Source organism: Watersipora subatra, chromosome 10 (genome assembly GCF_963576615.1).
Source record: "Watersipora subatra chromosome 10, tzWatSuba1.1, whole genome shotgun sequence".
In the NCBI taxonomy this organism is placed as follows: Eukaryota; Metazoa; Bryozoa; class Gymnolaemata; order Cheilostomatida; family Watersiporidae; genus Watersipora; species Watersipora subatra.
In genome coordinates this window covers 37643602-37669946 of record NC_088717.1, presented here as the reverse complement: position 1 = coordinate 37669946, position 26345 = coordinate 37643602, and the positions used below count along the sequence as shown (strand labels likewise).

Below are 26345 nucleotides of genomic sequence, written 5' to 3'. Positions count from 1 at the left end.
ATCAAAACGCAGTTTCCCGCTACTTACAGCGACTCTTAAAGTTTACGAACATGAGTATTTATGAGTCGTGTTCTATGATTGTTTTTCACAAAATTCATTGCTAAAAACAATGAATTTACAAAAATATAAAAAAAAGTTTACAAAAATTTTTTTTAAGCCCATTTTAAAAGAAATACTTAAAAATATTTTTTAACCGCCAACTTGAAAGATCCACAAAAACTACAGAGATCCGCATCTGGATCTAGATCCGCTATTTGGCCATAGCTGCATTAGTTAGTGTCATAAAAATCTTTGCTATAATAAGAGCCGCATCCATCTATTCGGAGCTATGGTTGGCGGCGGCTTTGAAAAAAGCTGCTTTGCACAGGATTCAAACTTGGACATTTGGCTTAGCTGCCAGGCACACTACATGTTAATTACACTGCTAATTACAGGCACACTACACTGCTAATTACATATGACTATCTCTCACAGCCCACCAAACTGCTAGGATATTACCACTAATAAAACTATGACATATGGTGCTTCATTAAGTTTGTAGCCGGTTTAAAGCATTTTGATGAACGATGAAAATACTCTTACGGAACACCGTAAGACGTGATAGCAGTCATTATTATGACTGCTATCACGTCTTACGGAACACCGTAAGACGTGATAGCAGCCATTATTATGGCGTAAACTAACTTTAAAACATTAAAACATGTTACCAATTTAAAAACATTGCCTGTTTTCTAACTCAAAAGCTTCATTATTTTTTCTTTAAAACTTCAAAAGTGACACTATCGAAATAATCAATAGCTGTATATCGCTAATATTTTACAATCAAAGCAGGTTTATGTTTAACTCGGTCTGATACGTACATAAAAAACGGTTGAGCAAAAATGCTGACACCGACAGCATTAATGTCGATCTGCCCAAAAGTGAGTGCAAAATATAAGCAAAATTAGCATCGCTTTACCCATAAAGGAGTTATCTTACTAAAAGTCTTGGAAATCCTAACATTGATGAGCTAGTCGAAAAATACAGCGCTACCCTGTATTTGAACACCCCTTCTAATAAAACGCCACTATAATGGAAGGATAGAAAAATAGAGCGCCATGGTATTCAAATAGAAGTTTTACAGCTCTATAAAAACTTTCAGTGTAAAAAACTGGGAGAAAGCCTTATCCTCTACTCGATTTCTGTTATTGATTCTCTTGTTACAGCATCGTGATTATTTGCAAGACCTCGCCTATTTCAGTCATCCAATAGTAAATCGACTTCCTACACTTTTATACGACACACAAGAGCATGGTTTTAGGAAAAAGAACAAGACCAACGTGTTGCAAGTGCGGACAGCGATGCAGCATCTACAGGTGAATAATCAAAAAACCTTTTGACCGTGTTGGCTAGACTATTTCAGAAAGCAGAGTCGGACTACGGCCAATGCATTATAGAATTAGGGCGTTTCAGAGAAAATTATTGGGCATTCCTATAGTACAAGCTTGAATCTTTAATTTGTAGGCCTTACAGTGACAAACATCTTCACTACTAGACCTTACCAGAATTAATAATCAGAAGCATTGGCTCGAGATAAGTCATGGCGATGTTGTTTTACCTGATCCAACTCCCGAGTAAACTCAGATTCGTAGTTTCGCTTTACTTTTTTATACTTCTGGTCTGTGTCTGGTCTGAGATTATGAAACTCTGGTCGCTTTGTGGGTGACATGTTTTCAGTATACTTCTTAAGTTTCAAGTCAATTAAACAATTAGTTATTAAGATATTGCTAAAATACTACGGGCACTTTTAACCAACAGGAAAATAAAAAATGGCCGCCGACAAAAATTAGTTTCTAATGATATACTGATTGAAACTCTGACTAGTGAATATAAAAAATAGACAAAACTAAAGCTTTTCTCAGCAACAAGACCCTGACACTAAAACTATTTGTTTTTCTATTCATAACAAACATACACATTCTATCTGGTTTCGTGTATCTCAACCATTACGTTTCTTCAGTTACCTCTAAAACATCACTTCTTTGAAAGAGTGTAAAACCAAACTATTTACTATATTTCATTTCTGTTTCGTTTTTCATTGAGTTCTACAAGCTTGAAGCTTCAAAATAGTATTCAGTTCACAAGGAGTTGTGTTATCTTATGTGGTTTTACAGTTGATGGAAAGTTGTTAATACAGTCTAGTCCTAAGTGGTTTCACAGATGATGGAAAGTTTTTAATACAGTCTAGTCCTAAGTGGTTTCACAGATGATGGAAAGTTTTTAATACAGTCTAGTCCTAAGTGGTTTCACAGTTGATGGAAACTTGTTAATACAGTCTAGTCATAAGTGGTTTCACAGTTGATGGAAACTTGTTAATACAGTCTAGTCCTAAGTGGTTTCACAGTTGATGGAAACTTGTTAATACAGTCTAGTCCTAAGTGGTTTCACAGTTGATGGAAACTTGTTAATACAGTCTAGTCCTAAGTGGTTTCACAGTTGATGGAAACTTGTTAATACAGTCTAGTCCTAAGTGGTTTCACAGTTGATGGAAACTTGTTAATACAGTCTAGTCCTAAGTGGTTTCACAGTTTATTAAAACTTGTTAATCTGGTCTACAATCAAGAGGACTTGCTTCCTATGTAAGGTTAGGCATTAAAGTGTTAACAAGTTTTTGTCCTGCAGCTAACTTAATTACAGTTATGGTAAGCTACAAGATTGTGACTGCGTTAAAAAGTGAGTGACTATGCGTCTTTTACAAATCCTATTTGATCAGGTTATTAGCCGTGAGACGACAAGGTACATACTAATCCTTCGAGATCCAAAATGGAGAGCTATATCTCAACTCTTCCGCTGGTATGAAATAAACTACCTCACAGATTTAAACGGCCAACTTCTCACTGCCGAGTACATTCACAGTACAGTAGCCAAGCAAGTCAAGATAGTCAGTGAATGCTTCAAAACATATGGTCCAAAAGCCTGCACTTACTTGGTGCCTGCCAGAGGTAGAAATTTGGGTAAGGGATTGCTATAATGATGATTAGTATAATAGTACTGATTGGTCCAAAGACATTTAGTCTAAAACCGATTCCCCAATATAACATTTGGTCTAAAACCGATTCGTCCAATATAATATTTGGTCTAGAACCGATTCGTCCAATATAACATTTGGTCTAAAACCCATTCACCCAATATAACATTTGGTCTAAAATTCATTCACCCAATATAACATTTAGTGTAAAACCCATTCACCCAATATAACATTTGGTCTAAAACCGATTCGCCCAATATAACATATGGTCTAAAACCGATTCGCCAATATAATATATGGTCTAAAACCGATTCGGCCAATATAACATTTGGTCTAAAACCGATTCGCCAATATAATATATGGTCTAAAACCGATTCGGCCAATATAACATTTGGTCTAAAACCGATTCGCCCAATATAATATATGGTCTAAAACCGATTCGGCCAATATAACATTTGGTCTAAAACCGATTCGCCCAATATAAAATATGGTCTAAAACCGATTCACCAATATAACATCTGGTCTAAAACCGATTCGCCCAAAATAACATATGGTCTAAACCGATTCGCCAATATAACATCAGTCGAATTATGATTATTCTAAAATTGATGTGATGATAAGTAAAAACAGTCAAGATTCTCTCTTCCTGTCCAATACCTTTTTTCTTGAAATTGACGTTAGATTCTCCTTTAATAATGGTTTCAATCTGCTCTTCAACCTTTTTTTGTTTCTTTTGTAGTTCGGTAATTGGCGTAAAAATTGTCTTTTGAACCCTTTTTGTAAGCAAAGTAAACAGATAGCTATCTGCCGCAAACTTTTCCTTTACTCTTTCGGATAGCACAGTTTCACAAACAGGAATTACCATTTCTAATGGTAATTAGATCAATCGTATATTTGGACAAGTTGGTTTTAGACCAATCGTACCATCATTAGTTGAGTTGATTTTAGGCGAATTAGCTTTCGACCAATTGAAATTGAACCGATCACCGTTAGACCGATTGTCCAAGACCGACCAAAACACCTAGTCAACTTTTATAGGTACTTTTAGCTACAAACCTTGATAGAGGTTTCTGTAAGCCTTTGGCACAATATAACCTACCGAATGCTGAACGTTAGACAACACTGAATTACAAAATAGTGAAACATATAGCACACTGATGGTGAACTTTACGCAAGGTAAGCTCTGATGCTTTGTGTCTATATATATTCTAAGGTACATTGCTTCTCTGGGGAATGTATGTGGAATACATAGAGGAAAGCTTGAAGTTTATCAAAAGAGAACAACTACTCATCATACATCTGAATGACTACCTAACAAGAAGAACAGCAACTATACACCAGGTAACTTCCAACTAACAACAAAATAACTATGGCAACAGCAATTCAAATGCACAAGTTGGTACATTATTTATCTATGCCACGTCTGTAAGAACATCCTTAGAATGCATTATTTATAAGCAATAGCATCAACATTGTGTTTTAGATGTTACAAGATTTGAATCTGAGGGATATTTATAAATACACAGAGCCCAGGTTTCACAGAGGCAACACAAGGGCAGTTGGCGTAACACCCTCTGTCCAAACTTTAACATTGCTCCAGGAGTTTTACAAGCCATTTAATAGAAGATTGGTGAACCTGCTGAATGATGACAAATGGTGCTTTTCAAGCTGCTGACCTCTGGAATCTCGCAATTATTAAGCATTATTAGCAAGCGTCACGAATAAACCAACAATACTGATAAATATTTTTTAATTACCACACATGGTGATAATAAAAACAAAATTCATCTTTTTAATGTACAATTTCATCAAATTAACATCGAAAGACGTAAGACTGCAGCATAGAAAATGATTATTGTTTTCTAAATTTATATGTTTTATTTAAAAAAAGTCATATGAATGCTTAAAAAGTAAACAATTTTTATCCACCTAACATCTCTTCTGGTACGTGGCTAAACTAGTACAGTCAAACCTCTAGCTCTGGGAGATGATGTAATTACATCTCTTCTGGTACGTGGCTAGACTAACACAGTCAAACCTCTACATCTTTCGTAGATTCGTTTAGAGATTTTCTTCATGAGTTAAAACTGTATTATATTTGAGTAATTATTGCTATGAGAGTACAGTGTAATTCAATTAATGTGCTCCTCAAATTTAACTGCAAAGTAACATTATAAAGTTACTAATTATTCGTGAAACGGCTCACAACGAAAATCTAGTTTAGATAGCGAGCTAACATCTCCTTGTAAGTCATATGCACAGACAAAACTATGACTAACATCTCCTTGTGAGTCATATGCACAGACATGAATATGACCAACATCTCCTTGTGAGTCATATGCACAGACATGACTATGACCAACATCTCCTTGTGAGTCATATGCACAGACATGACTATGACCAACATCTCCTTGTGAGTCATATGCACAGACATGACTATGATCAACATCTCCTTGTGAGTCATATGCACAGACATGACTTACCTTAAACTGGCTTTGAGCATTGTGAAGCCTTTTGAAAAGCAGGCTAGCCTTAGCGTAGCATGTGGTAAAGGCCCCAGCGTTACTCTCAATAATGGCAGGGAAGATGGACGGCCCATCATCGCCGACACCTCGAAAATGGTTAGGTATGCTTATGAACTTCTTCATTTCTCTAAAGTATTTTGCTTTGATCTCTTCAAATGCCGGTTTGAACTGCAGCCTGCCTTGTCTGTTGAGATAGACATAAGACATCGTTTGCTAGCAGACAATGAAATGATAAAACAACTTGTCCTCTGAGAATAAATGTAAGTACCTAAAGGTGAGTTCAACAAGACAGTAGTAAGTACCTGAAGGTGAGTTCAACAAGACAGTAGTAAGTACCTGAAGGTGAGTTCAACAAGACAGTAGTAAGTACCTGAAGTTGAGTTTAACAAGACAGTAGTAAGTACCTGAAGTTGAGTTTAACAAGACAGTAGTAAGTACCTGAAGGTGAGTTCAACAAGACAGTAGTAAGTACCTGAAGGTGAGTTCAACAAGACAGTAGTAAGTACCTGAAGGTGAGTTCAACAAGACAGTAGTAAGTACCTGAAGGTGAGTTCAACAAGACAGTAGTAAGTACCTGAAGGTGAGTTCAACAAGACAGTAGTAAGTACCTAAAGGTGAGTTCAACAAGACAGTAGTAAGTACCTAAAGGTGAGTTCAACAAGACAGTAGTAAGTACCTGAAAGTGAGTTCAACAAGACAGTAGTAAGTACCTGAAGGTGAGTTCAACAAGACAGTAGTAAGTACCTGAAGGTGAGTTTAACAAGACAGTAGTAAGTACCTGAAAGTGAGTTCAACAAGACAGTAGTAAGTACCTGAAGGTGAGTTCAACAAGACAGTAGTAAGTACCTAAAGGTGAGTTCAACAAGACAGTAGTAAGTACCTGAAGGTGAGTTCAACAAGACAGTAGTAAGTACCTGAAGGTGAGTTCAGCAAGACAGTAGTAAGTACCTGAAGGTGAGTTCAACAAGAAAGTAGTAAGTACCTGAAGGTGAGTTCAACAAGACAGTAGTAAGTACCTGAAGGTGAGTTCAACAAGACAGTAGTAAGTACCTGAAGGTGAGTTCAACAAGACAGTAGTAAGTACCTGAAGGTGAGTTCAACAAGACAGTAGTAAGTACCTGAAGGTGAGTTCAACACTGAGTCCAGGAAGGTTTTCATTGAGCGCCTCGAGTCCCATCTGGTACTGATGCTCTAACGCCTACAGTAAAAACAGATAAGCTAACATTTTGCTCTCCGCTTTATCTAAACCATGCACACATTTAATTTAGCATACTCTGAGAGATAGACCCTGTTTCCATATGCATGAAAATCCCTGTTAAATTTCCAAGATAGAATCAAACTGCTCCATATCAGTAATACAGCAAATGTATCCATATTCTATTTAGCCTGGGAGACAAGCCTGCTTTCCAAAGGCAACCCTAATTGGTACGATATACTAGTAAATGTATACTCTACACTGGAAGAGAGGCGTACCTTGTAAAGCTGTCTGTCCCAGTGAGCTTTCCAAGGCTTCATACTGCTAGAGCTGAAACCCTGTTGGTTTAGAGCAGCGATGAGGTGTCTTATCTCCATCAGACCCTCTTTCCATTTAGCTTGGTGTCTAAGCAGGTCGATACCAATCAGCTGCACCACCTGCGACAGGTTTACTGAACATGATAGTTTCTTATACAGAGCAGTCATCCAACATCACACCTAACTTGAAACTATTTTTCATTTTAAGTTGAGATACAAATTGAAGCTTGGATAGAAACAAAAGTTCATTTCCAGTTGGCAAGTGGAGCCAATATAATGATGCTCAAAGATACTTCTGTGTCGAAGCGCGATTAGAATTTATACATAAACTTACATGGAATTTTAGTAGATTTTATCGGAAAATAATGGTATTTTTCTATCATTTGCGATTGTTGTTGATGCTTGAAGTAAACTGACTGCCGAGATTGTTCACTATTAAAGTCGACAAAGCTTGATCGCGGTTAAAACGCTCAGAGATGATGTTTAACCGTTAAATGACGTTAAAACGTGCCAAAATGACGCCACTAGTTTCTATCATTGCAATAGTTGATATCAGCTATAATTGGGTTCAGGTTACAGTGTTACACCTCTCATTCTGTCAGTTACAACTTATAGATATCAGCTATAATTGTGTTCAAGTTACAGTGTTACACCTCTCATTCTGTCAGTTACAACTTATAGATATCAGCTATAATTGTGTTCAAGTTACAGTGTTACACCTCTCATTCTGTCAGTTACAACTTATAGATATCAGCTATAATTGTGTTCAGGCTACAGTGTTACACCTCGCATTCTGTCAGTTACAACTTATAGACGTCACAATCTTTACAACTATAGACGTCATAATCACACTTTTGGTTGATCTGAGTGTTTTAACTGTTCAAGTTTTTTCGATTTTAATCTTAAAACACCCTAGCAGTCAGATACCTCAAACATCAAAAACATCACAAATGATAGAAAAATACCAATACTTTTGTTGAAATCTACTAAAATTTTTTTAAGTTAATCTTTAAATGTAGTAAGAAACAAATCTTCCAGAAATCAAACTATTCAGTAAAAGTTTATCAAATATTCGATATTGCTAGCAGAACTGCTTCAGGCTAGATATAAGCATTCAATACAGATAAGTACTAAGATATAACCAGGTAAAATAGTGGCAGTTACTAGCATTGCACTAAGAAAAAGCCCATGACTAAATAATAAGTAACTAATAACTCACTTTGTCCTGTATGATCTGATGACTCTTGCGCAGACGTCTATTCTCACTCGTCAGCCTGTCAGCGGCAGCTTGTAGTTTGACTATGTAGGCTTCCAGCTCCTCCGGGTTATCCCATGTGACTGTGATGTCGTCTCCTTTTGACTTAGAACCTTCAACACAGTGGTAGAACTTGTCAGACCATGTCATGATCAAGTGTCAACCTTATTAGATATGCATGTTATATCTGACTGAGTACATCAGAGTACACATATACTTGTAGAGAGCTTAAAGAATGCATTAGTTGTCCATCATGGAGTAGAGTGAATGCCTCGGACGGAGTATAAAAACAATCTCTTCTAGAGTACATCACATGCATCCTATAAAGTATATCATATATCTTCCATCGTGTTTACCAAGCGCCTATTACAGAGCACAATATGCCACTAATGGATAATTTCTTTAAACAGAAATAGATAAGTACAGAATCCGTCCTAAGATCCCCAATATATAAAACCATATTAAAAGGCACCGCAGGGGTGTTTAGTGATTCCATTAATTTCACCTTTATATTCTCACACATGCGCTTCATTTTAAAATTTGTGTCATTTTTTCACAAAATTTCAAAAGAGCTAATGATAACTCTTTGCTAAAACTGAGTACTTCTTAACTCTAGTACTTCTTACCTCTATTACTTCTTAACTCTAAACCGCGTACATCGAGATAACTCTAGAAGGATCTTACCAAGGATCTAGCACGAAAATGGTTAGCTTATATAACTCCTTTAAAATATAGATGTCTATATTAGAAGGTAAAATACATCCTACAATTGACTGCTTCTCGAAAATTACACCAGATTCCGCTCATGGAGTGCGTCAGATGCCATCCATAAAGTTTACCAGATAACTCTCCAAGAGTTTGCCAGATGCCTTTCATAGAGTGTGCCATCCATGGATTTTCTTCAGGTTCCCCCAGCAGAGTTTACCAAATACCACTCATAAAGTTTAGCAGATTCCTCTTATAGAGTTTACCAAATGCCTCTCATAGAGTTTACTAAATGCCTCTCATAGAATTAACCAGATGCCTTCCATAGAGTTAACCAAATACCACTAATAGAGTTAACCAAATACCACTAATAAAGTTAACCAGATACCACTCACAGAGTTCACCAGGCACCTCTTAAAGGTTGACTTGCAACAAAATTCACATTACAGTTATTTGATATGAAAAGATTCACCATGTCTTACTCTGTTGTGTTGTAGGTGCAAAATATGTGGGAATGTGATTACAAGCTCTTAAAAGCTCAAAAACGAACAGTTAATCGCAGCCACACGAGACCGCCGTAGTTTGGATTCTCTTTCCAAAACGGCTCAAATGTGACATAATTGTGAGAGATGGTTTCCGTTTACACTTTCATGCAACCTTATTCGTCAAAATATTTTCACAAATATACTTCTCGCATTCAATAAAACCATGTCTATTGTTCTTACGCGTCTATTTTATCGTCATTGTAATGCTGTCACTTTTAGCAGTGATATCTTATAACTTACCGTAAAAATTCGTTTAATTTTTTAGCCTTACCTCGAAGGAGTACATATCATTGTCTGATAATCATGACGAGCCTGTTGGTCACCTGTGATGATAGAAAAATGCTGCAGAAATTATTTGCGATGTATTGGGTCACATGATCAGATTACGACTTGCCAATTAGACCAAACCGTAACAAAACTGTAAAGTAGCGAGCATCTATATTCAATACGGGGTCTTCGGTAAAACTCAAAGTGTTTGTCATAAACTAGTACTACGATAAGTTTTATATTGAGCCTTTTATTGGCCTTTCAATTCACGTGAGAACATCACATGACAAGACAATAACCAAATTTCATGACAACGTCAGAGAAATAAAGAGATTCCAATCTACGGCGGCTTTTCGTTTTTGAGCTTTTAAGAGCTTGTAATCACATTTCCACATATTTGGCACCTACAACACAACAGCGAAAGACATGGTGAATCTTTTCATACCAAATAACTGTAATGTAAATTTTGTTGCAAGTCAACCTTTAAGTAATTTACTAGCAATCTCACCAGCCTTTGGATTCTTGACAAGCCGTTCAAAGGCGAGAGCGCTGTCCAGCATCATGCCCTGCTGACTAGGAATCATCTGCTGATCGATAGTGTTATAAAAGTGGGCTACCTGTTAGTAGAGAAATAGAAGGAGAATATTAGCCTGAGAGCAAACTTGAGTAAGTAACCCTGACATATTCTATAGATATGTTAGCATAGACATTAGAAGATAATGCTTACTAATTAGTATGCAACTTTTACTAGCCCATCTATGTTAAAGAAAGGTTTTATAAGCTTTTTACTGAAATCATACCTGCTTGAGAATGACTCCGTGTCTGTAAAACTTCTGAGCGGTATGAGCGGTAACTTGAATCCTAGCAGGAATGTTGAAACCCATACCAGTGAGCTGCCTGACCTCCCGAAGCAGGGTCACTAATCTGTCACCATAGTTGACCTGAAGTTTCCCATCGGTATGGTTGAGCTCCATGAGCCTTCCATGCGTCTCAAGACTAGGGGACATGTCGAAAATATGATATGAACAAGTGTAGCAAACCCCTGGCGACACACATAGCCCGAACATTTGCTCGTTAAACATTGAAACCGTTAAAGCAGATTCACCAATGATTACATAAAATACAGTTACACCTCTATATACAGAGTTAATTCCTTCCATGACCAGCGGTTAAAGCAGATTCACCAATGATTACATAGAATACAGTTACACCTCTATATACAGAGTTAATTCCTTCCATGACCAGCGGTTAAAGCAGATTCACCAATGATTACATAGAATACAGTTACACCTCTATATACAGAGTTAATTCCTTCCATGACTAGCGGTTAAAGCAGATTCACCAATGATTACATAGAATACAGTTACACCTCTATATACAGAGTTAATTCCTTCCATGACCAGCGGTTAAAACAGATTCACCAATGATTACATAGAATACAGTTACACCTCTATATACAGAGTTAATTCCTTCCATGACCAGCGGTTAAAGCAGATTCCCCAATGATTACATAGAATACAGTTACACCTCTATATACAGAGTTAATTCCTTCCATGACCAGCGGTTAAAACTGCTTCAAGTTGAAAATTTTTTTTATAAAAATAGACTCTAAGTTTTCTAATTTATTCCCGTGCTCAAAAACAACTCCCAATAAGTAATGCAGATAAGTACATAAAGCTTAAAATGCAAATACATTACATAAAATGTTGCAACAAACAGAGTCATATAAATAAAAACAAAAGTAGTCAATAGAAAAGGGCCAAAGAGCCGACGGATGATACAGGATATCATGGGGAGGCGTTATTTATACCAGAAAGCATGGGAGACGTGACCGCCATATTGATGGTGCGTGACAGAAAAGATGGCGCAAGACAGAGAAGAGACGGCAGACGTACGGAGACTGTTTGTTTTATTCTATTTTAGGTTTAATGGTGTTAAGTCTAATGTATCTGAAGCTTGTATAGAGTTTCTAATTGTTATGAGTCTTCCCTGTTTTGTAAAACTTTATTTTACAATTTCAGTAAAAAATGTGTTACACTCCGCATGTTTGTAACATTCACCAATAAGATTGCTCAACTTTAGATAGTCGAAAACAACGGAGATGGAACTAATCCCGTCAACAAAATATATTTAAGGAGGCAGATTTTGAGGGCTGAGGTTTTCGAGAGTGATATATAACAGGCTGACTATAACTTATACCTGAGAGGATTGTCAGTGTCCTCTATCTGACTCTGCATATCACGGCACCAATCATCAAACTGCTCTTTTCTTGAGTTTTGCAGTTCTGCTCTAAACTCTGTAGCATCCTTCTCAAACCTCTCGTAACCCGTCAAATCCTCGAGCATCGATTTGGCTAAACTGAGGATGTCGCCGATCTACAAATATTTCATCTACTAGAGGATAGTACTGATAGTCACACGGTACTGATAGTCACATGGCACTGATAGTCGCATGGTACTAATAGTCACATGGTACTGATAGTCACATGGTAGTGATAGTCACATGGTAGTGATAGTCACATGGTACTGATAGTCACATGGTACTGATAGTCACATGGTACTGATAGTCACATGGCACTGATAGTCAGAACTATTTTCCTTACACGCTATTTGCCAATTGAAAATTTGCAGATATCTCAAACATTTTTTCGATGTTAACAACATATAGACATTTTATGTCTATATGTTGTGTATATCTGTACATTGTGTACATCTACACAAAGTTTACATTTATACACACATGCATGTGCACGTTGTGTGTACATATATATATTATACCTATGTATATATCTATGTACACACAAAATATATATACTAGAAATTCCACTGTCATACAGCCCACGACCAAAGTGATATTGGAAAAAAGAAAGGGTACTGATGGTTGAGAAATGCAATATTAGCAGTCAAATGGCACTGCAGTGCAATAGGATAACTGCAATGGTAGCTGTAATGTACTGGGTGTGGGTGTTATTATGTACAACAAACAGCAATATTGAAAGGAAAAGATTATATGTTTATATCTCTACTCCTGCAATAGGAGAAATGCAATATTGGCCAATATTAGAAGTAAAATGCACTGATATTATTAGAATAACCAATATTATTAATATAGTAATAATATAAAACCAATGCACAATTTTGTTTACATTTCAAAACGTCATAGCTAACAATATCAAGAAATGATATTTATATAGATTTTTAGAAAATCTATTTAAAAAAGTGTTTGGTCATAACAAACAGCAATAATGAAAGGAAAAGATTATATGTTTATATCTCTCCCCCTGCAATAGGAGAAATGCAATATTAAAATAAAATGCACTGATATTATTAGAATAACCAATATTATTAATATAGCAATACAGTAATAATAGAAAACCAATGAACAATTTTGTTTACATTTAAAAACGTCATAGCTAACAATATCAAGAAGTATCAAAAAGAATCTCCAAACTTAGTAATAATAATACAGTAATAATAGAAAACCAATGCACAATTTTGTTTACATTTCAAAACGTCATAGCTAACAATATCAAGAAGTATCAAGAAGAATATCCAAACTTATAGTTAAACATCGTAATCTCATAAGAATCGTTAGAAAAAAATATCATCGTCATTTCCTTTACTTACACTGCGTTGGACATCAGTTAGAATACCAAAGTACTCAAATGTGTCTAAAATGTCAGATACTTTGAAATCGGCAAAAATGAAATGATTTCAGTATTCCTACGTTAATTACAGAAACCTTCGGCAATTCGACAATGCTACAGACTGGTGAAATGTGCACGTTTTTTCATAAAATGCGCACGACTTAATCGTTCTATTCCCTGTCGCTCGGCGTTTCAATTTCGGGTCTTAACTTTGATAAAAGTGAGGCTTAGCAAGTTTTAATAACAATTTTCATTCAAATAAATGTCTATTTGTGTATAATCCGATCAGATGGGTAAGTTTTAAAATAACGCCGACGGTTTACAAAGACTTGGTAACATATTTAAATAGGTTTGTATGTGTTTTGTATCGTTATTATACTTTAACGACTCTACAAAACGATGGTTAAATTTGTTGATGAAATTTTGATACAAGGGTTCGTCTCATTGTTGATGAATAATTTTCGAGAGTTGTGTGCACATGTGCATTTATCATAAATCGCCCAACCAATCGCTTCGCTCTTGTTTGGTCGTGGGATTATGTATACATCGTATATATCGAACGAAACCCTGATAAATATATCTTATATCTATATTTCTTAAAGTCCCTCTGTCATTCCGGCTGTAACTATTATTAGAACAGCAAAAGCTGGATAATACTGAAGTAACGTCATGGAGTACCGTCATTAGAAGCCTAGCCTTATTAACAAGCTTAGTGGAGTTTTCCATTGGCAATATGCCAGGCTAATAGCTTGAAAGGTACAGTTGTTTGACAAAGTTTTAAAACCTTTACAATTGTTTTTATTTTTCTCTTAATTTATTTCAACTACACAAAAACTTCACTCATGATATGTAGTTTAAAAGTAAGAATGGGAATGTTGTTATATGTTAAGTACAAATCAATTTTCTGTCCAAAAACTTTTTTATTACCAGGGCAACGCCGGGTGGTACAGCTAGTATATATATATCCATATAATATATATATTATATGCATATTGCAGCCGCAAAAAACTTTAGTCAAAAATCGTCTAGTTATATATACTATATATAATTTTGCAACATATATACAATATATGTTGCTTATTTGCATATAGAGTATATATGTAAAATATGTACATTGTATGTATGAGTGTCCGTATCTAGACAGAATGACACAGGTTCATGTAGTAAATCACATACACACTCCACAGATGAGTGTAAAGGTGGGCAAAACAGCTAGCTGTCTGTAGTTGAGTAGACATATATATATACATATATATAAATCTCAGTGTTTGTCCTCTGGATGTCCAGTTAAGGGGATAAGTTTTAGGAATAAAAAATCTGCTTGGCACTGCATTTGAACTCCGAACCTCTAGTCCTCCAGACAGGAGTACTACCCACTATGCTACGCATTCTCATGGCAATACTTGTGCACCTACTTATTACATCAGTTGAAGTACTCCGGGAAAATACTATCGGTTACTACTAGCTTAGCTCATTAGCTACTAAATGCGTTCGAGATCATTACGAGTAACGTAACAATTATTAAGCTGGCTTTAGACATGACTCCTATTATAGTGAAGTTAGTAAGGCTAGCTTAAGTTACTAGCTTAAGTTACTCAAAGTCCAACTCCAGGCATTCAACTAGTACATTTGTATATATTTATGTACTTAGACAGGCGCACAGGTTTAAACAAGAATCAATGTCTATAATTAGCTCTACAAATTGTTTCTTGTAAAGATGTTAGTGTAAACCTGCCTGTGTCTAGTTCTACAGCTTACTACATGCATTCAACAGTCTTTTTGGTTTTCTCTGGTTAGTTCTGTCTCTGGTTATACATACATAGCAATTAGCTGATATTCAAATCTCATTAAGGCAGTTCAAAGCTCATTGGGCTGTTTGCAGCAGCAAGAATACTCGTAGTGTGAGGACTTCATAAGTAGGTAACTTGACCGGCAACACACTCGTATCAAATATAACCTACTAACACAGCCACAAGAAATAGGGACTGAAATTGTCTGGAACTGAAAGATTAAATCAATACAGTTGCAGCTCACGAATCTCAGGAATTCGCAGCCATAGCAACTGGAACAATGCAATATTTCTATATTTCTATGTTGATATGGGAGGGACAGACTGATTGCATAGAACTTTGCTAAAAACAGACTGTAAACCCCGTCCGTACCTTTGCTTCCAGCTGTCGAAGCCAAACAATAGAATTAACGACTTCTGGCAGGTTCTTTCCTTTTGGAGCTTCTTTTGTGTCGTCTTGCATCTGTTTGATAAGAACGGTCAATTGTCCGAGGAGAGTTTCACGCTCAGTGACAAGTTCTGCACTTATAGTTGATCTCTTGATCAATTCTTTGTGCCTCTGGAACTCCCTCAGCAACTAATGACATCCATTAAATAGTTGATATAAAACAATTAACTCTATATAGATATAACTCTATATAGATATAACTCTATATAGATATAACTCTATATAGATATAACTCTATATAGATATAACTCTATATAGATATAACTCTAGATAGATATAACTCTATATAGATATAACTCTATATAGATATAACTCTATATAGATATAACTCTATATAGATATAACTCTATATAGATATAACTCTATATAGATATAACTCTAGATAGATATAACTCTATATAGATATAACTCTATATAGATATAACTCTATATAGATATAACTCTAGATAGATATAACTCTATATAGATATAACTCTATATAGATATAACTCTACATAGATATAACTCTATACAGATATAACTCTATATAGATATAACTCTATATAGATATAACTCTATATAAATATAACTCTATATAGATATAACTCTATATAGATATAACTCTATATAGATATAACTCTATATAGATATAACTCTATATAGATATAACTCTATATAGATATAACTCTAGATAGATATAACTCTATATAGATATAACTCTATATAGATATAACTCTATATAGATATAACTCTATATAGATATAACTCTATATAGATATAACTCTATATAGATATAACTCTATATAGATATAACTCTATATAGATATAACTCTATATAGATATAACTCTATATAGATATAACTCTAGATAGATATAACTCTATATAGATATAACTCTATATAGATATAACTCTATATAGATATAACTCTATATAGATATAACTCTAGATAACACAGTTAAACTTCTACCACCATAGACATAGTAAAGGGTTTACTATATCATGTTTACCACCATTGACTTGAACTGAAAATTTTCTAACATGCAAAGAAACATTCCAGAATGTAATTGACAATACACTATAAGTACATGTAATTTCCATTTTTGGCATACAATATTCAAATTTTTTTGAGAAGCCACAGTTTTGAGAATGAAAGCATAAAACCTGGTTACCTAGTTAGAATTTTAAACGATAAAAAGAGATAGAAATCTTGAAAATGTCTTGAAAAAAGGCAATTTAAACTGAGCTTAGTCAAAGTGGAGTAAGTTATGTCTTCATGACGACCCCTACTTCCAAACTTACACGTCATTGAGCCTAAATATATATATACATGTATATATATACATTTCTATATACATATACAAATGCATATATTTCTCAAAGTATGTCTGTCTGCATTCCGGCCACAGCTATTAAAATCTTGTAATAAAGAAACCGTACGGAAGAAGATTTGATGTTGGACCCTACCTTTTGCAAGTCCAACACCCTACCCAATAAGCCACAGTTCTCTGCTGGCCAATATAAGTCGCTATATTGGAGCACATACCCAATGGCTTTACATACCACGCAGGGTAATTGCATAAGTAAGTGATCGTCATTAGTTAGCTTACTAAAATTTTTCGTTGGCCATCTGCCAGGCTAATAGCAAGTTGCAGGCAACTCTCACTACTTCTCATTGTTTATAAGCTGACTTTTAATACCCGGGCAATGCCGGGTAGCAGAGCTAGTAGATATATATATGTATATAGTAAATACATTCCGCTAGCAGTTTTATATAATGCATTGATTTTAATGTTGCGTTATTACCTGCAGTGATTATTAAGAAGTCATCGTATATGCTTAGTCCATGGAGCAAATTAATTAAATTACAGTGTATCCCTTATAGCAATAATTATTCAAATGTGCTACAGTTTTAACTCATGGAGAAAATCTCTAAGCAAATGTAGAGGTAGATGTAGAGCAGATGTAGAGGTTTGACTGTACTAGTCTAGCCGCTTACTACAGGTGATGTAATTACACCATCTCATTGAACTCTACTTCAAAGACAACATTTCTGACCATATTAATATTATGTAATAATGTAATGAAGTAATCCTGTAGCCTTTTTACCTGCTGACTATTAGAGCCGACTTGTCGGAACTTCTGTCTGAGCTTTCCTGCAATCTTTTGCTCAGCTGGCAGCATGGCTCTCTGATGCTGAGAAACGGCAGCATTCCACAGAGGCTGTGTGTAAGGGTTGAACTGGAGAGGAGAAACTGAGTTAAATGGAGAAAAGCTGTCCAAAGCTCGGAGCTCGGCCTGTTCCCCTGATGGGAGGAGTCTGAGGAGCTGCTCATAGACAGACCGGATACTCAGTATCTGCAAAACACCCAGTTCTATAGCCTAGGCACTGAAATTAAATACTATAAAAACCTACACCAGCATGCATTTCATTTGCACAAAAAGGTTGAGAAAAATATGCAAAATACACATATAGAAAAATTCACTTATACATGTATGTATACAGTCCTACCTCTACATACGAGTACCGCAACATACGAGAAAATCGAGATACGAGTAGAATTTCGAGCAAGTTTCTGCCTTGAGACACAAAGCCTTGAGATATGAACATACGAGGCAGTTCTCGATGGCCACTAAATGGTTAAGTATGTGAGAGGACGCTTTTTAAAAGAAGTTTTAAAAAGGCCAGCTACAAGTTATCTAGAAACCAAGACTAAAAACACCAGGCCAGAAATAGGTAGCAAATATTAAGACGAAGACAAAATTAAAGTCAAGTTTCATAAAAGATTAAAACTTAACTTTAAGTGAGTGTCAAGTAAGCTAAACTCATTAAAGTTTAATTCAAAGTTTATGTTATTCTATGTAGCATCACAAGTCTAGTGTACCAAAAGCGTGTATGTCAAATCTCTCTCACACCGTCGTTAACCTCTACATCTGTCTCAAAAGTAAGAACTCCATACAGCACAGTACATACTAATGTTACATTATATTGCAGATCATAACCACTAAATAAGTATTTGTTACTTTATGAGCGTACTAGTTAAATGCCCAGCGTTGGCTGAGTAAAAAGTCTTTGGAGAGGAAATTTATTTTATATAACATATGAAATTTATAAAATTTTATTACATATCATAACCACTAAATAGGTATATGTTATTTTGTGAGCAACGATAGTGAATTACAACAATTAAAATCTTACAAATTCAATATCCTGTTTTACGGGTTTTTTCATAGTATAGGAACGGATTAATTTGCATTTAGTCACATTAAATAGGAAATAGTGCTTTGAGATTTGAACAAATTGACATATGAGCTCAGTCTCAAAACACATTGAGCTCGCATATCAAGGTTTGACCATATTTGTACTTATCACTAAATACATAATTTTTTGCTGTAGCTCAGCTGGTAAATGTGTGGATAATGAAGTCAAAATAAATGTAATTATGATAGCATAGTACTTATTCTCCACACTCTACGCACCTCGCTCAGTCGAGCATGGAGACTGGTGACAGAAGGAGGAATGAATGCATCACCCTTCCACGGGTGAGGAGTGTAGCGCTTCCAGAAATGTTTGCTCAGTTGCTGGCACACCCCTGACCACCGGTCACAGACAGAGATACACAGCCTTAGCTTTTCCTTGACCTTGGCGAATGAGCCGTACCAGAGGTCTTCATCAGCCAGGTGTTGTTGAACATATCTGCACAGCGATCCATCTGTAACGAACAAATCAACTAATGAATGACAATTTTAGCCTTTTGCGCTATTGTGTAGAACAAAAATTCAACCAATGAAATCAAGGAGCTTCCTCTTGAATGACTAGCGTGTTCTAAACAGATTTCATCCCTGAAACTACAAACTATTGACTAGCATAACAATGAGCTCTTAAGCATTGCGAGTTGATAGCAATGGTAATCTTCCCTTGAAGTATGATTGACAGCAAATTTTGAACTTTTCTGAATGAACACACTCCCTTTTTAACTTCTTAGTTTTGAAAAACTGAAAAATATTTAAATTTAAATCGTTTGAATTATATTAACTGCATGTAAATGATCTTTCGTGGTTTGTTACAGGTCTTTCGGATGAATGGATGGTGGATGTACTTGACTAAGAATCAACACAAACATCTCAAACAGTTATATCTATAAAAAAACATACACGTATCTACGCTTCATTGTGTAGTACTGGTACCTTCATTATTTAGTACAGGTACCTTCATTATTTAGTACTGGTACCTTCATTATTTAGTACTGGTACCTTCATTATTTAGTACTGGTACCTTAATTATTTAGTACTGGTACCTTCATTATTTAGTACTGGTACCTTCATTATTTAGTACTGGTACCTTCATTATTTAGTACTGGTACCTTCATTATTTAGTACTGGTACCTTCATTATTTAGTACTGATACCTTTATTATTTAGTACTAGTACCTTCATTATTTAGTACTGGTACCTTCATTATTTAGTACTGGTACCTTCATTATTTAGTACAGGTACCTTCATTAGTTAGTACAGGTACCTTCATTATTTAGTTCTGGTACCTTCATTATTTAGTACTGGTACTTTCATTATTTAGTACTGGTACCTTCATTATTTAGTACTGGTACCTTCATTATTTAGTACAGGTACCTTCATTAGTTAGTACAGGTGCCTTCATTATTTAGTACTGGTACCTTCATTATTTAGTACTGGTACCTTCATTATTTAGTACTGGTACCTTCATTATTTAGTACTGGTACCTTCATTATTTAGTACTGGTACCTTCATTATTTAGTACTGGTACCTTCATTATTTAGTACTGGTACCTTCATTATTTAGTACAGGTACCTTCATTAGTTAGTACTGGTACCTTAACTATTTAGTACTGGTACCTTCATTATTTAGTACAAGTACCTTCATTATTTAGTACTAGTACCTTCATTATTTAGTACTAGTACCTTCATTATTTAGTACTGGTACCTTCATTATTTAGTACTGGTACCTTCATTATTTAGTACAGGTACCTTCATTAGTTAGTACTGGTACCTCAGCAGTCTGGTTAGTGGTGAGAGATCAGCATGTGTAATATGTAACGGCAAAATTATTTCGAAATGCGGTGAGGTGGTCGATTGGTACACATGGCAGTGTCGGTCTACCAAGCTAAAAGTCGTGAGGTTGAATCCTATCGAAAGCAATCTTTTTTTCAAACCTCCTCGGACAGTCGCATGGATGCTGCTTTTATTACAGTAAAAATCACAACAGCATATAGCCAAGTATACTTGCGTCTACCTTTACCATACACAATGCTGCAGTACTGCTTGACTAAAAAAACATTATTTAGTTTGTCATATTTTGTCATACATGAAAGTACAAAGTTCTCGCTATATGGCTTTGACAGTTCTGGTAAACACCTTGTAAGTTTTTCTAAAGCATGGTCTTGGTTAGCGCAAGTTGATTGAAAACAATTTTAATATTCCTGTTTATAAACTACCCTTTGACAACGTGTGAGGTCTGCAATCTTTTCAAACCAAAAACTGATGTAATTTCAACACCAATCTGCTTTGAATAGCATTGGATGCCCATGATCATCATAGCAGTCTGTTGGTATGACATGTTGGGGTTTTTCATTTTCGTCTAACCCTTTATACGTTACACACTATATTCACTTTTATATTTGGATGTTGGTTAACAAAAATAGGGCCTACCTTGCAAATCAAACAGATCATCGAGAAACGGACAAGAAATCGAAAATGCCATCAGATTAGCAATGCTATCTGTTTATATTTGAAGCACTATCAGATTAGCACTAGTTCCTAGTTTGACTAGTTCCCCCATAACTAGTTCCCCCATAACTAGTCAAAAGGCAAACTTATTTAGTTAATTCATCAATAATTTACCCATTAATGTTCTAAAACTAGTTTGATACCTAAATACACTTAGTCATGTGATAGCTACACCTAGTCATGCGATAGTTACACCTAGTCATGCGATAGTTACACTTAGTCATGTGATAGTTACACCCAGTCATGTGATAGTTACACTTAGTCATGTGATAGTTACACCCAGTCATGCGATAGTTACACCTAGTCATGTGATAGTTACACCCAGTCATGTGATAGTTACACCTAGCTATGTGATAGTTACACCTAGTCATGTGATAGTTTTAAGAAGCAGTCACTGAAACAGTCTGTCGACTCGAGCCAGAAATTCATGATATGTTGTCATTAGTCAGTTGCTGTAGATGAACAAGGTTAGTGTAATGACCTACCGATGACCTCTAAAAGGTGTCTCATTCTGCCCTGGGGATAAGGATCGTGCTCCGTCTGCTTCCAGACTTCATCCAGGGCGTCCTGACAGACTTCAATGACCTCCAGAACGTCAGCGACTTCAAGTGCGTTCAGGTTGACAAAATCCTTGGAAAGATTAGTAGATACTTCTAATCATTATACATGTACATATACTGGCTGCACCATACTTAAATTATACATGTACATATAATGGCTGCACCATACTTAAATTATACATGTACATATACTGGCTGCACCATACTTAAATTATACATGTACATATACTGGCTGCACCACACTTAAATTATAGTGCAAATGTGAGAAAACTATTTTATTGAAATATATCAAATACTGGTACAAAATAATTGGCACTTCGTATTGCACTGATTGGTGAGAAAAACAAATCGAAAAAAACTCAGCTATGTAATCAGCAAATGCTACTGATGCATTTAATTTGTCCGAAAACCCCCGTTGATATCTTCTGTAGCAAAAAGGTGCAATTGAATACAAAAATACTGTAAAGTAAAATAAAAGTAAAATAGAGTTCACGTCAAAAATCCACCAAAATTGGGCCATTGAAAACAACGATGTTTTCATGACTGTAGATACAATATATATGTACATATCAGATAAAGAAGATACAATATGTATGTACATATCAGGTAGAAACGATACAATATATATGTACATATCAGGTAGAGAAGACACGATATATATCTACATATCAGATAGAGAAGATACAATATATATGTACATATCAGGTAGAGAAGATACAATATATATGTACATAACAGATAAAGAAGATACAATATATATGTACATATCAGGTAGAGAAGATACAATATATATGTGCATATCAGGTAGAGAAGATACAATATATGTGTACATATCAGGTAGAGAAGATACAATATATATGTACATATCAGATAGAGAAGATACAATATATATGTACATATCAGATAGAGAAGATACAATATATATGTGCATATCAGGTAGAGAAGATACAATATATGTGTACATATCAGGTAGAGAAAATACAATATATATGTACATATCAAATAGAGAAGATACAATATATTTGTACATATCAGGTAGAGAAGACACGATATATATCTACATATCAGATAGAGAAGATACAATATATATGTACATATCAGATAGAGAAGATACAATATATATGTATATATCAGATAGAGAAGATACAATATATGTGTATATATCAGATAGAGAAGATACAATATATATGTGCATATCAGATAGAGAAGATACAATATATGTGTACATATCAGATAGAGAAGATACAATATATGTGTACATATCAGATAAAGAAGATTAGACAAAAATCTTACTTTGCTTATCTGGTTAAACATGTCGGTGAAGAATTGTGCTCTCTCTTTTGTCTCTAGTTTGTTAGCAGAGTTGGCAACTTCATCCCAATATTGGAACTCATCGCTAGGCACCAATATACCTGTATGGCAAGATTGATGCAGTCAAGAAATAATAAAATAAGATAAAATATATTTTACCAGCCAATAGAGTGTATGATTGTACTTTGTTACACGAATAGAAAACCTAAAGACATGCATATATTTGTTCTATATATGCTGTTTTGACTTTCTCGCTTACAGCAACGGCTCACTCAAACTCTTTATATATAACCCAGACAATAATCCTCTTCAGAGTGCAATATGAATTTTTGATTGTGAACAGAACAGCGTTATAGTAAATATATAATTATTGGAATTATTGATAAAGTCTCTGGAAACAATATTCCTTGACGATATGTTGCCATGACCTAAGTTAATTGCATGTATGCAAACAGTGATAAACATAACAGGACATCGTATGTCTTGACAGTATATCTGATCTTTGTCTCATGAGACGAAGATCAGATATACAACAACCAACTCGCTAACAACGAAAAGCTATGATGGATAATTCAGCTCCTAGAAATGGTTATGTATATTTTTAATTAATATTAACATATATAGTAAGTTTGCTTTAAAAGTATTGTTAATTGCTTTTAGCAACATCACTATTATTATCACAACAACAACAAGGGGTCTAAAAGATGATTTTACACAAAATTTATGTATGTTTTATCATAACGTATTGGTATTTTTCTATCATTTGTCCATGTAATTGTTTTTGATGTTTGAGGTGATCTGACTGCCACGGTGTTTGGAGATTAAAATCGACAAAATATTATCCAACTTAAAACACTTCGAAGAGAAACATCCACAGTATTTTTTTACAATCGTTGATAATACGAAAACATCAATATCATTAGTTGCTATCGTTTATATCGGATATTGTGTTCAATTTGCAACGTTACACGCCTCGATTCGGTTGTGCTTTTGCAACTATACAGCTTCTGCAACTGCTTTTGCAGAACTTTGCACTCTGTTTGCAACTCGTTTGATCTGAGCAAACCTTTTAATGACATGTGTTGTTAGATGAAAACGATAACTGGAACAATGTGACTCACCACCTAAAGAGTCATCAGCATTACCACGTCCATGTCCAGCCTCTTGCTTCCTGATCACACTACCCAAACCCTCCTCGAGCTCCGACAACAAGGACTGCAGTTTTGGGTTCATACCTTTGCTCCATTTATCATCCTGTGTAGAATATAAAGTTAAGCGAGCAAACCTGACAAACAAAGGTGTCAACTGTAGCGATTGTACGAAACGTTTGACCCATGGATACCGATACCTCATTTTAACAGTTGTTCAACTGCACTAAACTCGATTGACATAAAGCAACCATGGCTGATTGATTAACAAAACATCTTATTTAAAAAATGATTAAAATATTGAAACAATGTAAGAAAGCATCCGTGGCTTAGTGGTCTAAAATACCTGACCTGTAAACAATAAGTCGAGGTTCAATTCCTAAAAGAGACCACCGGTGGTGACAGGAATAACATCCAACTCTTAACAGTTAGTCAACTGCATTGATTAGTAAAAAAGCTTATTTAAATAAGGATTAAAATATTAAAACAATGTAAGGAAATAACCCGTGGTTTAGTGGTCTAGAACTCCTGACCTGTAAATAATGTGTCGAGGTTCAATTTCTAAAAAAAGACCCCCGGTGGTGACAGGAATAACATCCAACCTTAAACTGCTCATTGGTTCTTAAAAAACATGCATAGTCTCTGCTTGCAATAGGCTAAGCATGTACTATTATACTCAATGTGTGAGAGTATACTCAATGTGTGAGAGATTGTTCACTCACGCACAGGCAAATGTACAAATACAGATATATACAATTAAGTCTCATCTATGTCTACTAAGTTAATCAAATCATCTGACAACCGAATAGATAATCACGATGTAGACTGGGCTACTGTGGAAAGTAAAATGAGTCAGAACTGTAGGATACCTTAAGAAGCAGTGGAGCAAAGACTTTTTGAACTGAGTGGTAGAGAGCATTAATGGGTGATTCATTCATGGTAGATACAGATATATCTGTGTGCAGGTTGTCAGGGGTTATCGTCACTGGTCTCGTTTTGAAGAAGACAACAGCTTCTCTGTCGCCACTTGGGTCAACCTAAAACCAGAGCATAGACTGCATAGCTAATATACTTGTATGTGCACAGTAAAAAGTGACTTTATTAAAATTTAAATTCCGGACATTAGTATGACTGGTTCAATTGCAATACATACTCAATACTGGTAAAATAAAAACGTTCTCAGACTAATGGCTGCTTGTTCATATAATTCTACACAAGATCTCTATAACTATGTAAATTGACATATAAAACACTCTCAAGCCCTAATAATTATGTACTCAACTACTTCATCCAAACTACATTATTGCTAATGACGTCATTCAATGTCATGCGTCACCAACAATTGTTTTAATATACCGATTAAATCTGTAGTCAAAAATATCTTCAAAATTTAATTTTTGTAACAGACTGCAGGTCAAAAAATAAAAACAAACACACAATGTAACAGATGGTAAATGCTGTTTACCAACCTTGTTAGATAGGCTGACAGATTTGTCGCTGCCTTTTTGCGAAATATTAGCACAGAGTGACAAAACGTTTCCATCGTCTAGGAATGAATTCAAAGCCCGATCATCACTAATCCCAAGAACCTCTACCTCGGCAGCAGATATGGAGTAATGTCCACCAATAGCCGATAATATGTAGTCTTTTCTAGAGTCTCCTACTGGCATACTGCCTGCATAGGTACAGAGACTTTTGTGACAAAATAACATAACACGAAAGCGGCAACCAATGCCAAAATCTTGATAATCTTCGTTTGTTACTTACCATAATCTAAACAACAAACAACTGTTTTTAAAAGTATTACTAATTATAACGAATATAGTAATTTGTGAGAGCTGTCGCTTCAAACTTTTTATTTTGTCAAGTTCATTTTGATCTTTTACTCG

General features: G+C 35.2%; 1 protein-coding gene across 1 annotated transcript in view; it reads right to left on the bottom strand.

Moving 5' to 3' along the window:
• The window catches only part of LOC137406051 (cytoplasmic dynein 2 heavy chain 1-like), a 101571-nt gene extending 75445 nt beyond the window's left edge, over positions 1-26126 (bottom strand). Inside the window, exons 1-15 of the mRNA XM_068092573.1 lie at positions 25926-26126; positions 25326-25493; positions 24430-24562; positions 23291-23409; positions 21923-22067; positions 19157-19389; positions 17786-18034; positions 15625-15828; positions 12016-12191; positions 10617-10812; positions 10325-10433; positions 8264-8412; positions 7006-7164; positions 6651-6730; positions 5491-5716 (exon numbers count right to left, since the gene is read on the bottom strand). Of these exons, the coding sequence (XP_067948674.1) occupies positions 5491-5716; positions 6651-6730; positions 7006-7164; positions 8264-8412; positions 10325-10433; positions 10617-10812; positions 12016-12191; positions 15625-15828; positions 17786-18034; positions 19157-19389; positions 21923-22067; positions 23291-23409; positions 24430-24562; positions 25326-25493; positions 25926-26126 (2547 nt within the window). The remainder of the gene's footprint in view (positions 1-5490; positions 5717-6650; positions 6731-7005; positions 7165-8263; positions 8413-10324; positions 10434-10616; positions 10813-12015; positions 12192-15624; positions 15829-17785; positions 18035-19156; positions 19390-21922; positions 22068-23290; positions 23410-24429; positions 24563-25325; positions 25494-25925) is intronic.
• Between the last annotated feature and the right edge of the window lie 219 nt (positions 26127-26345).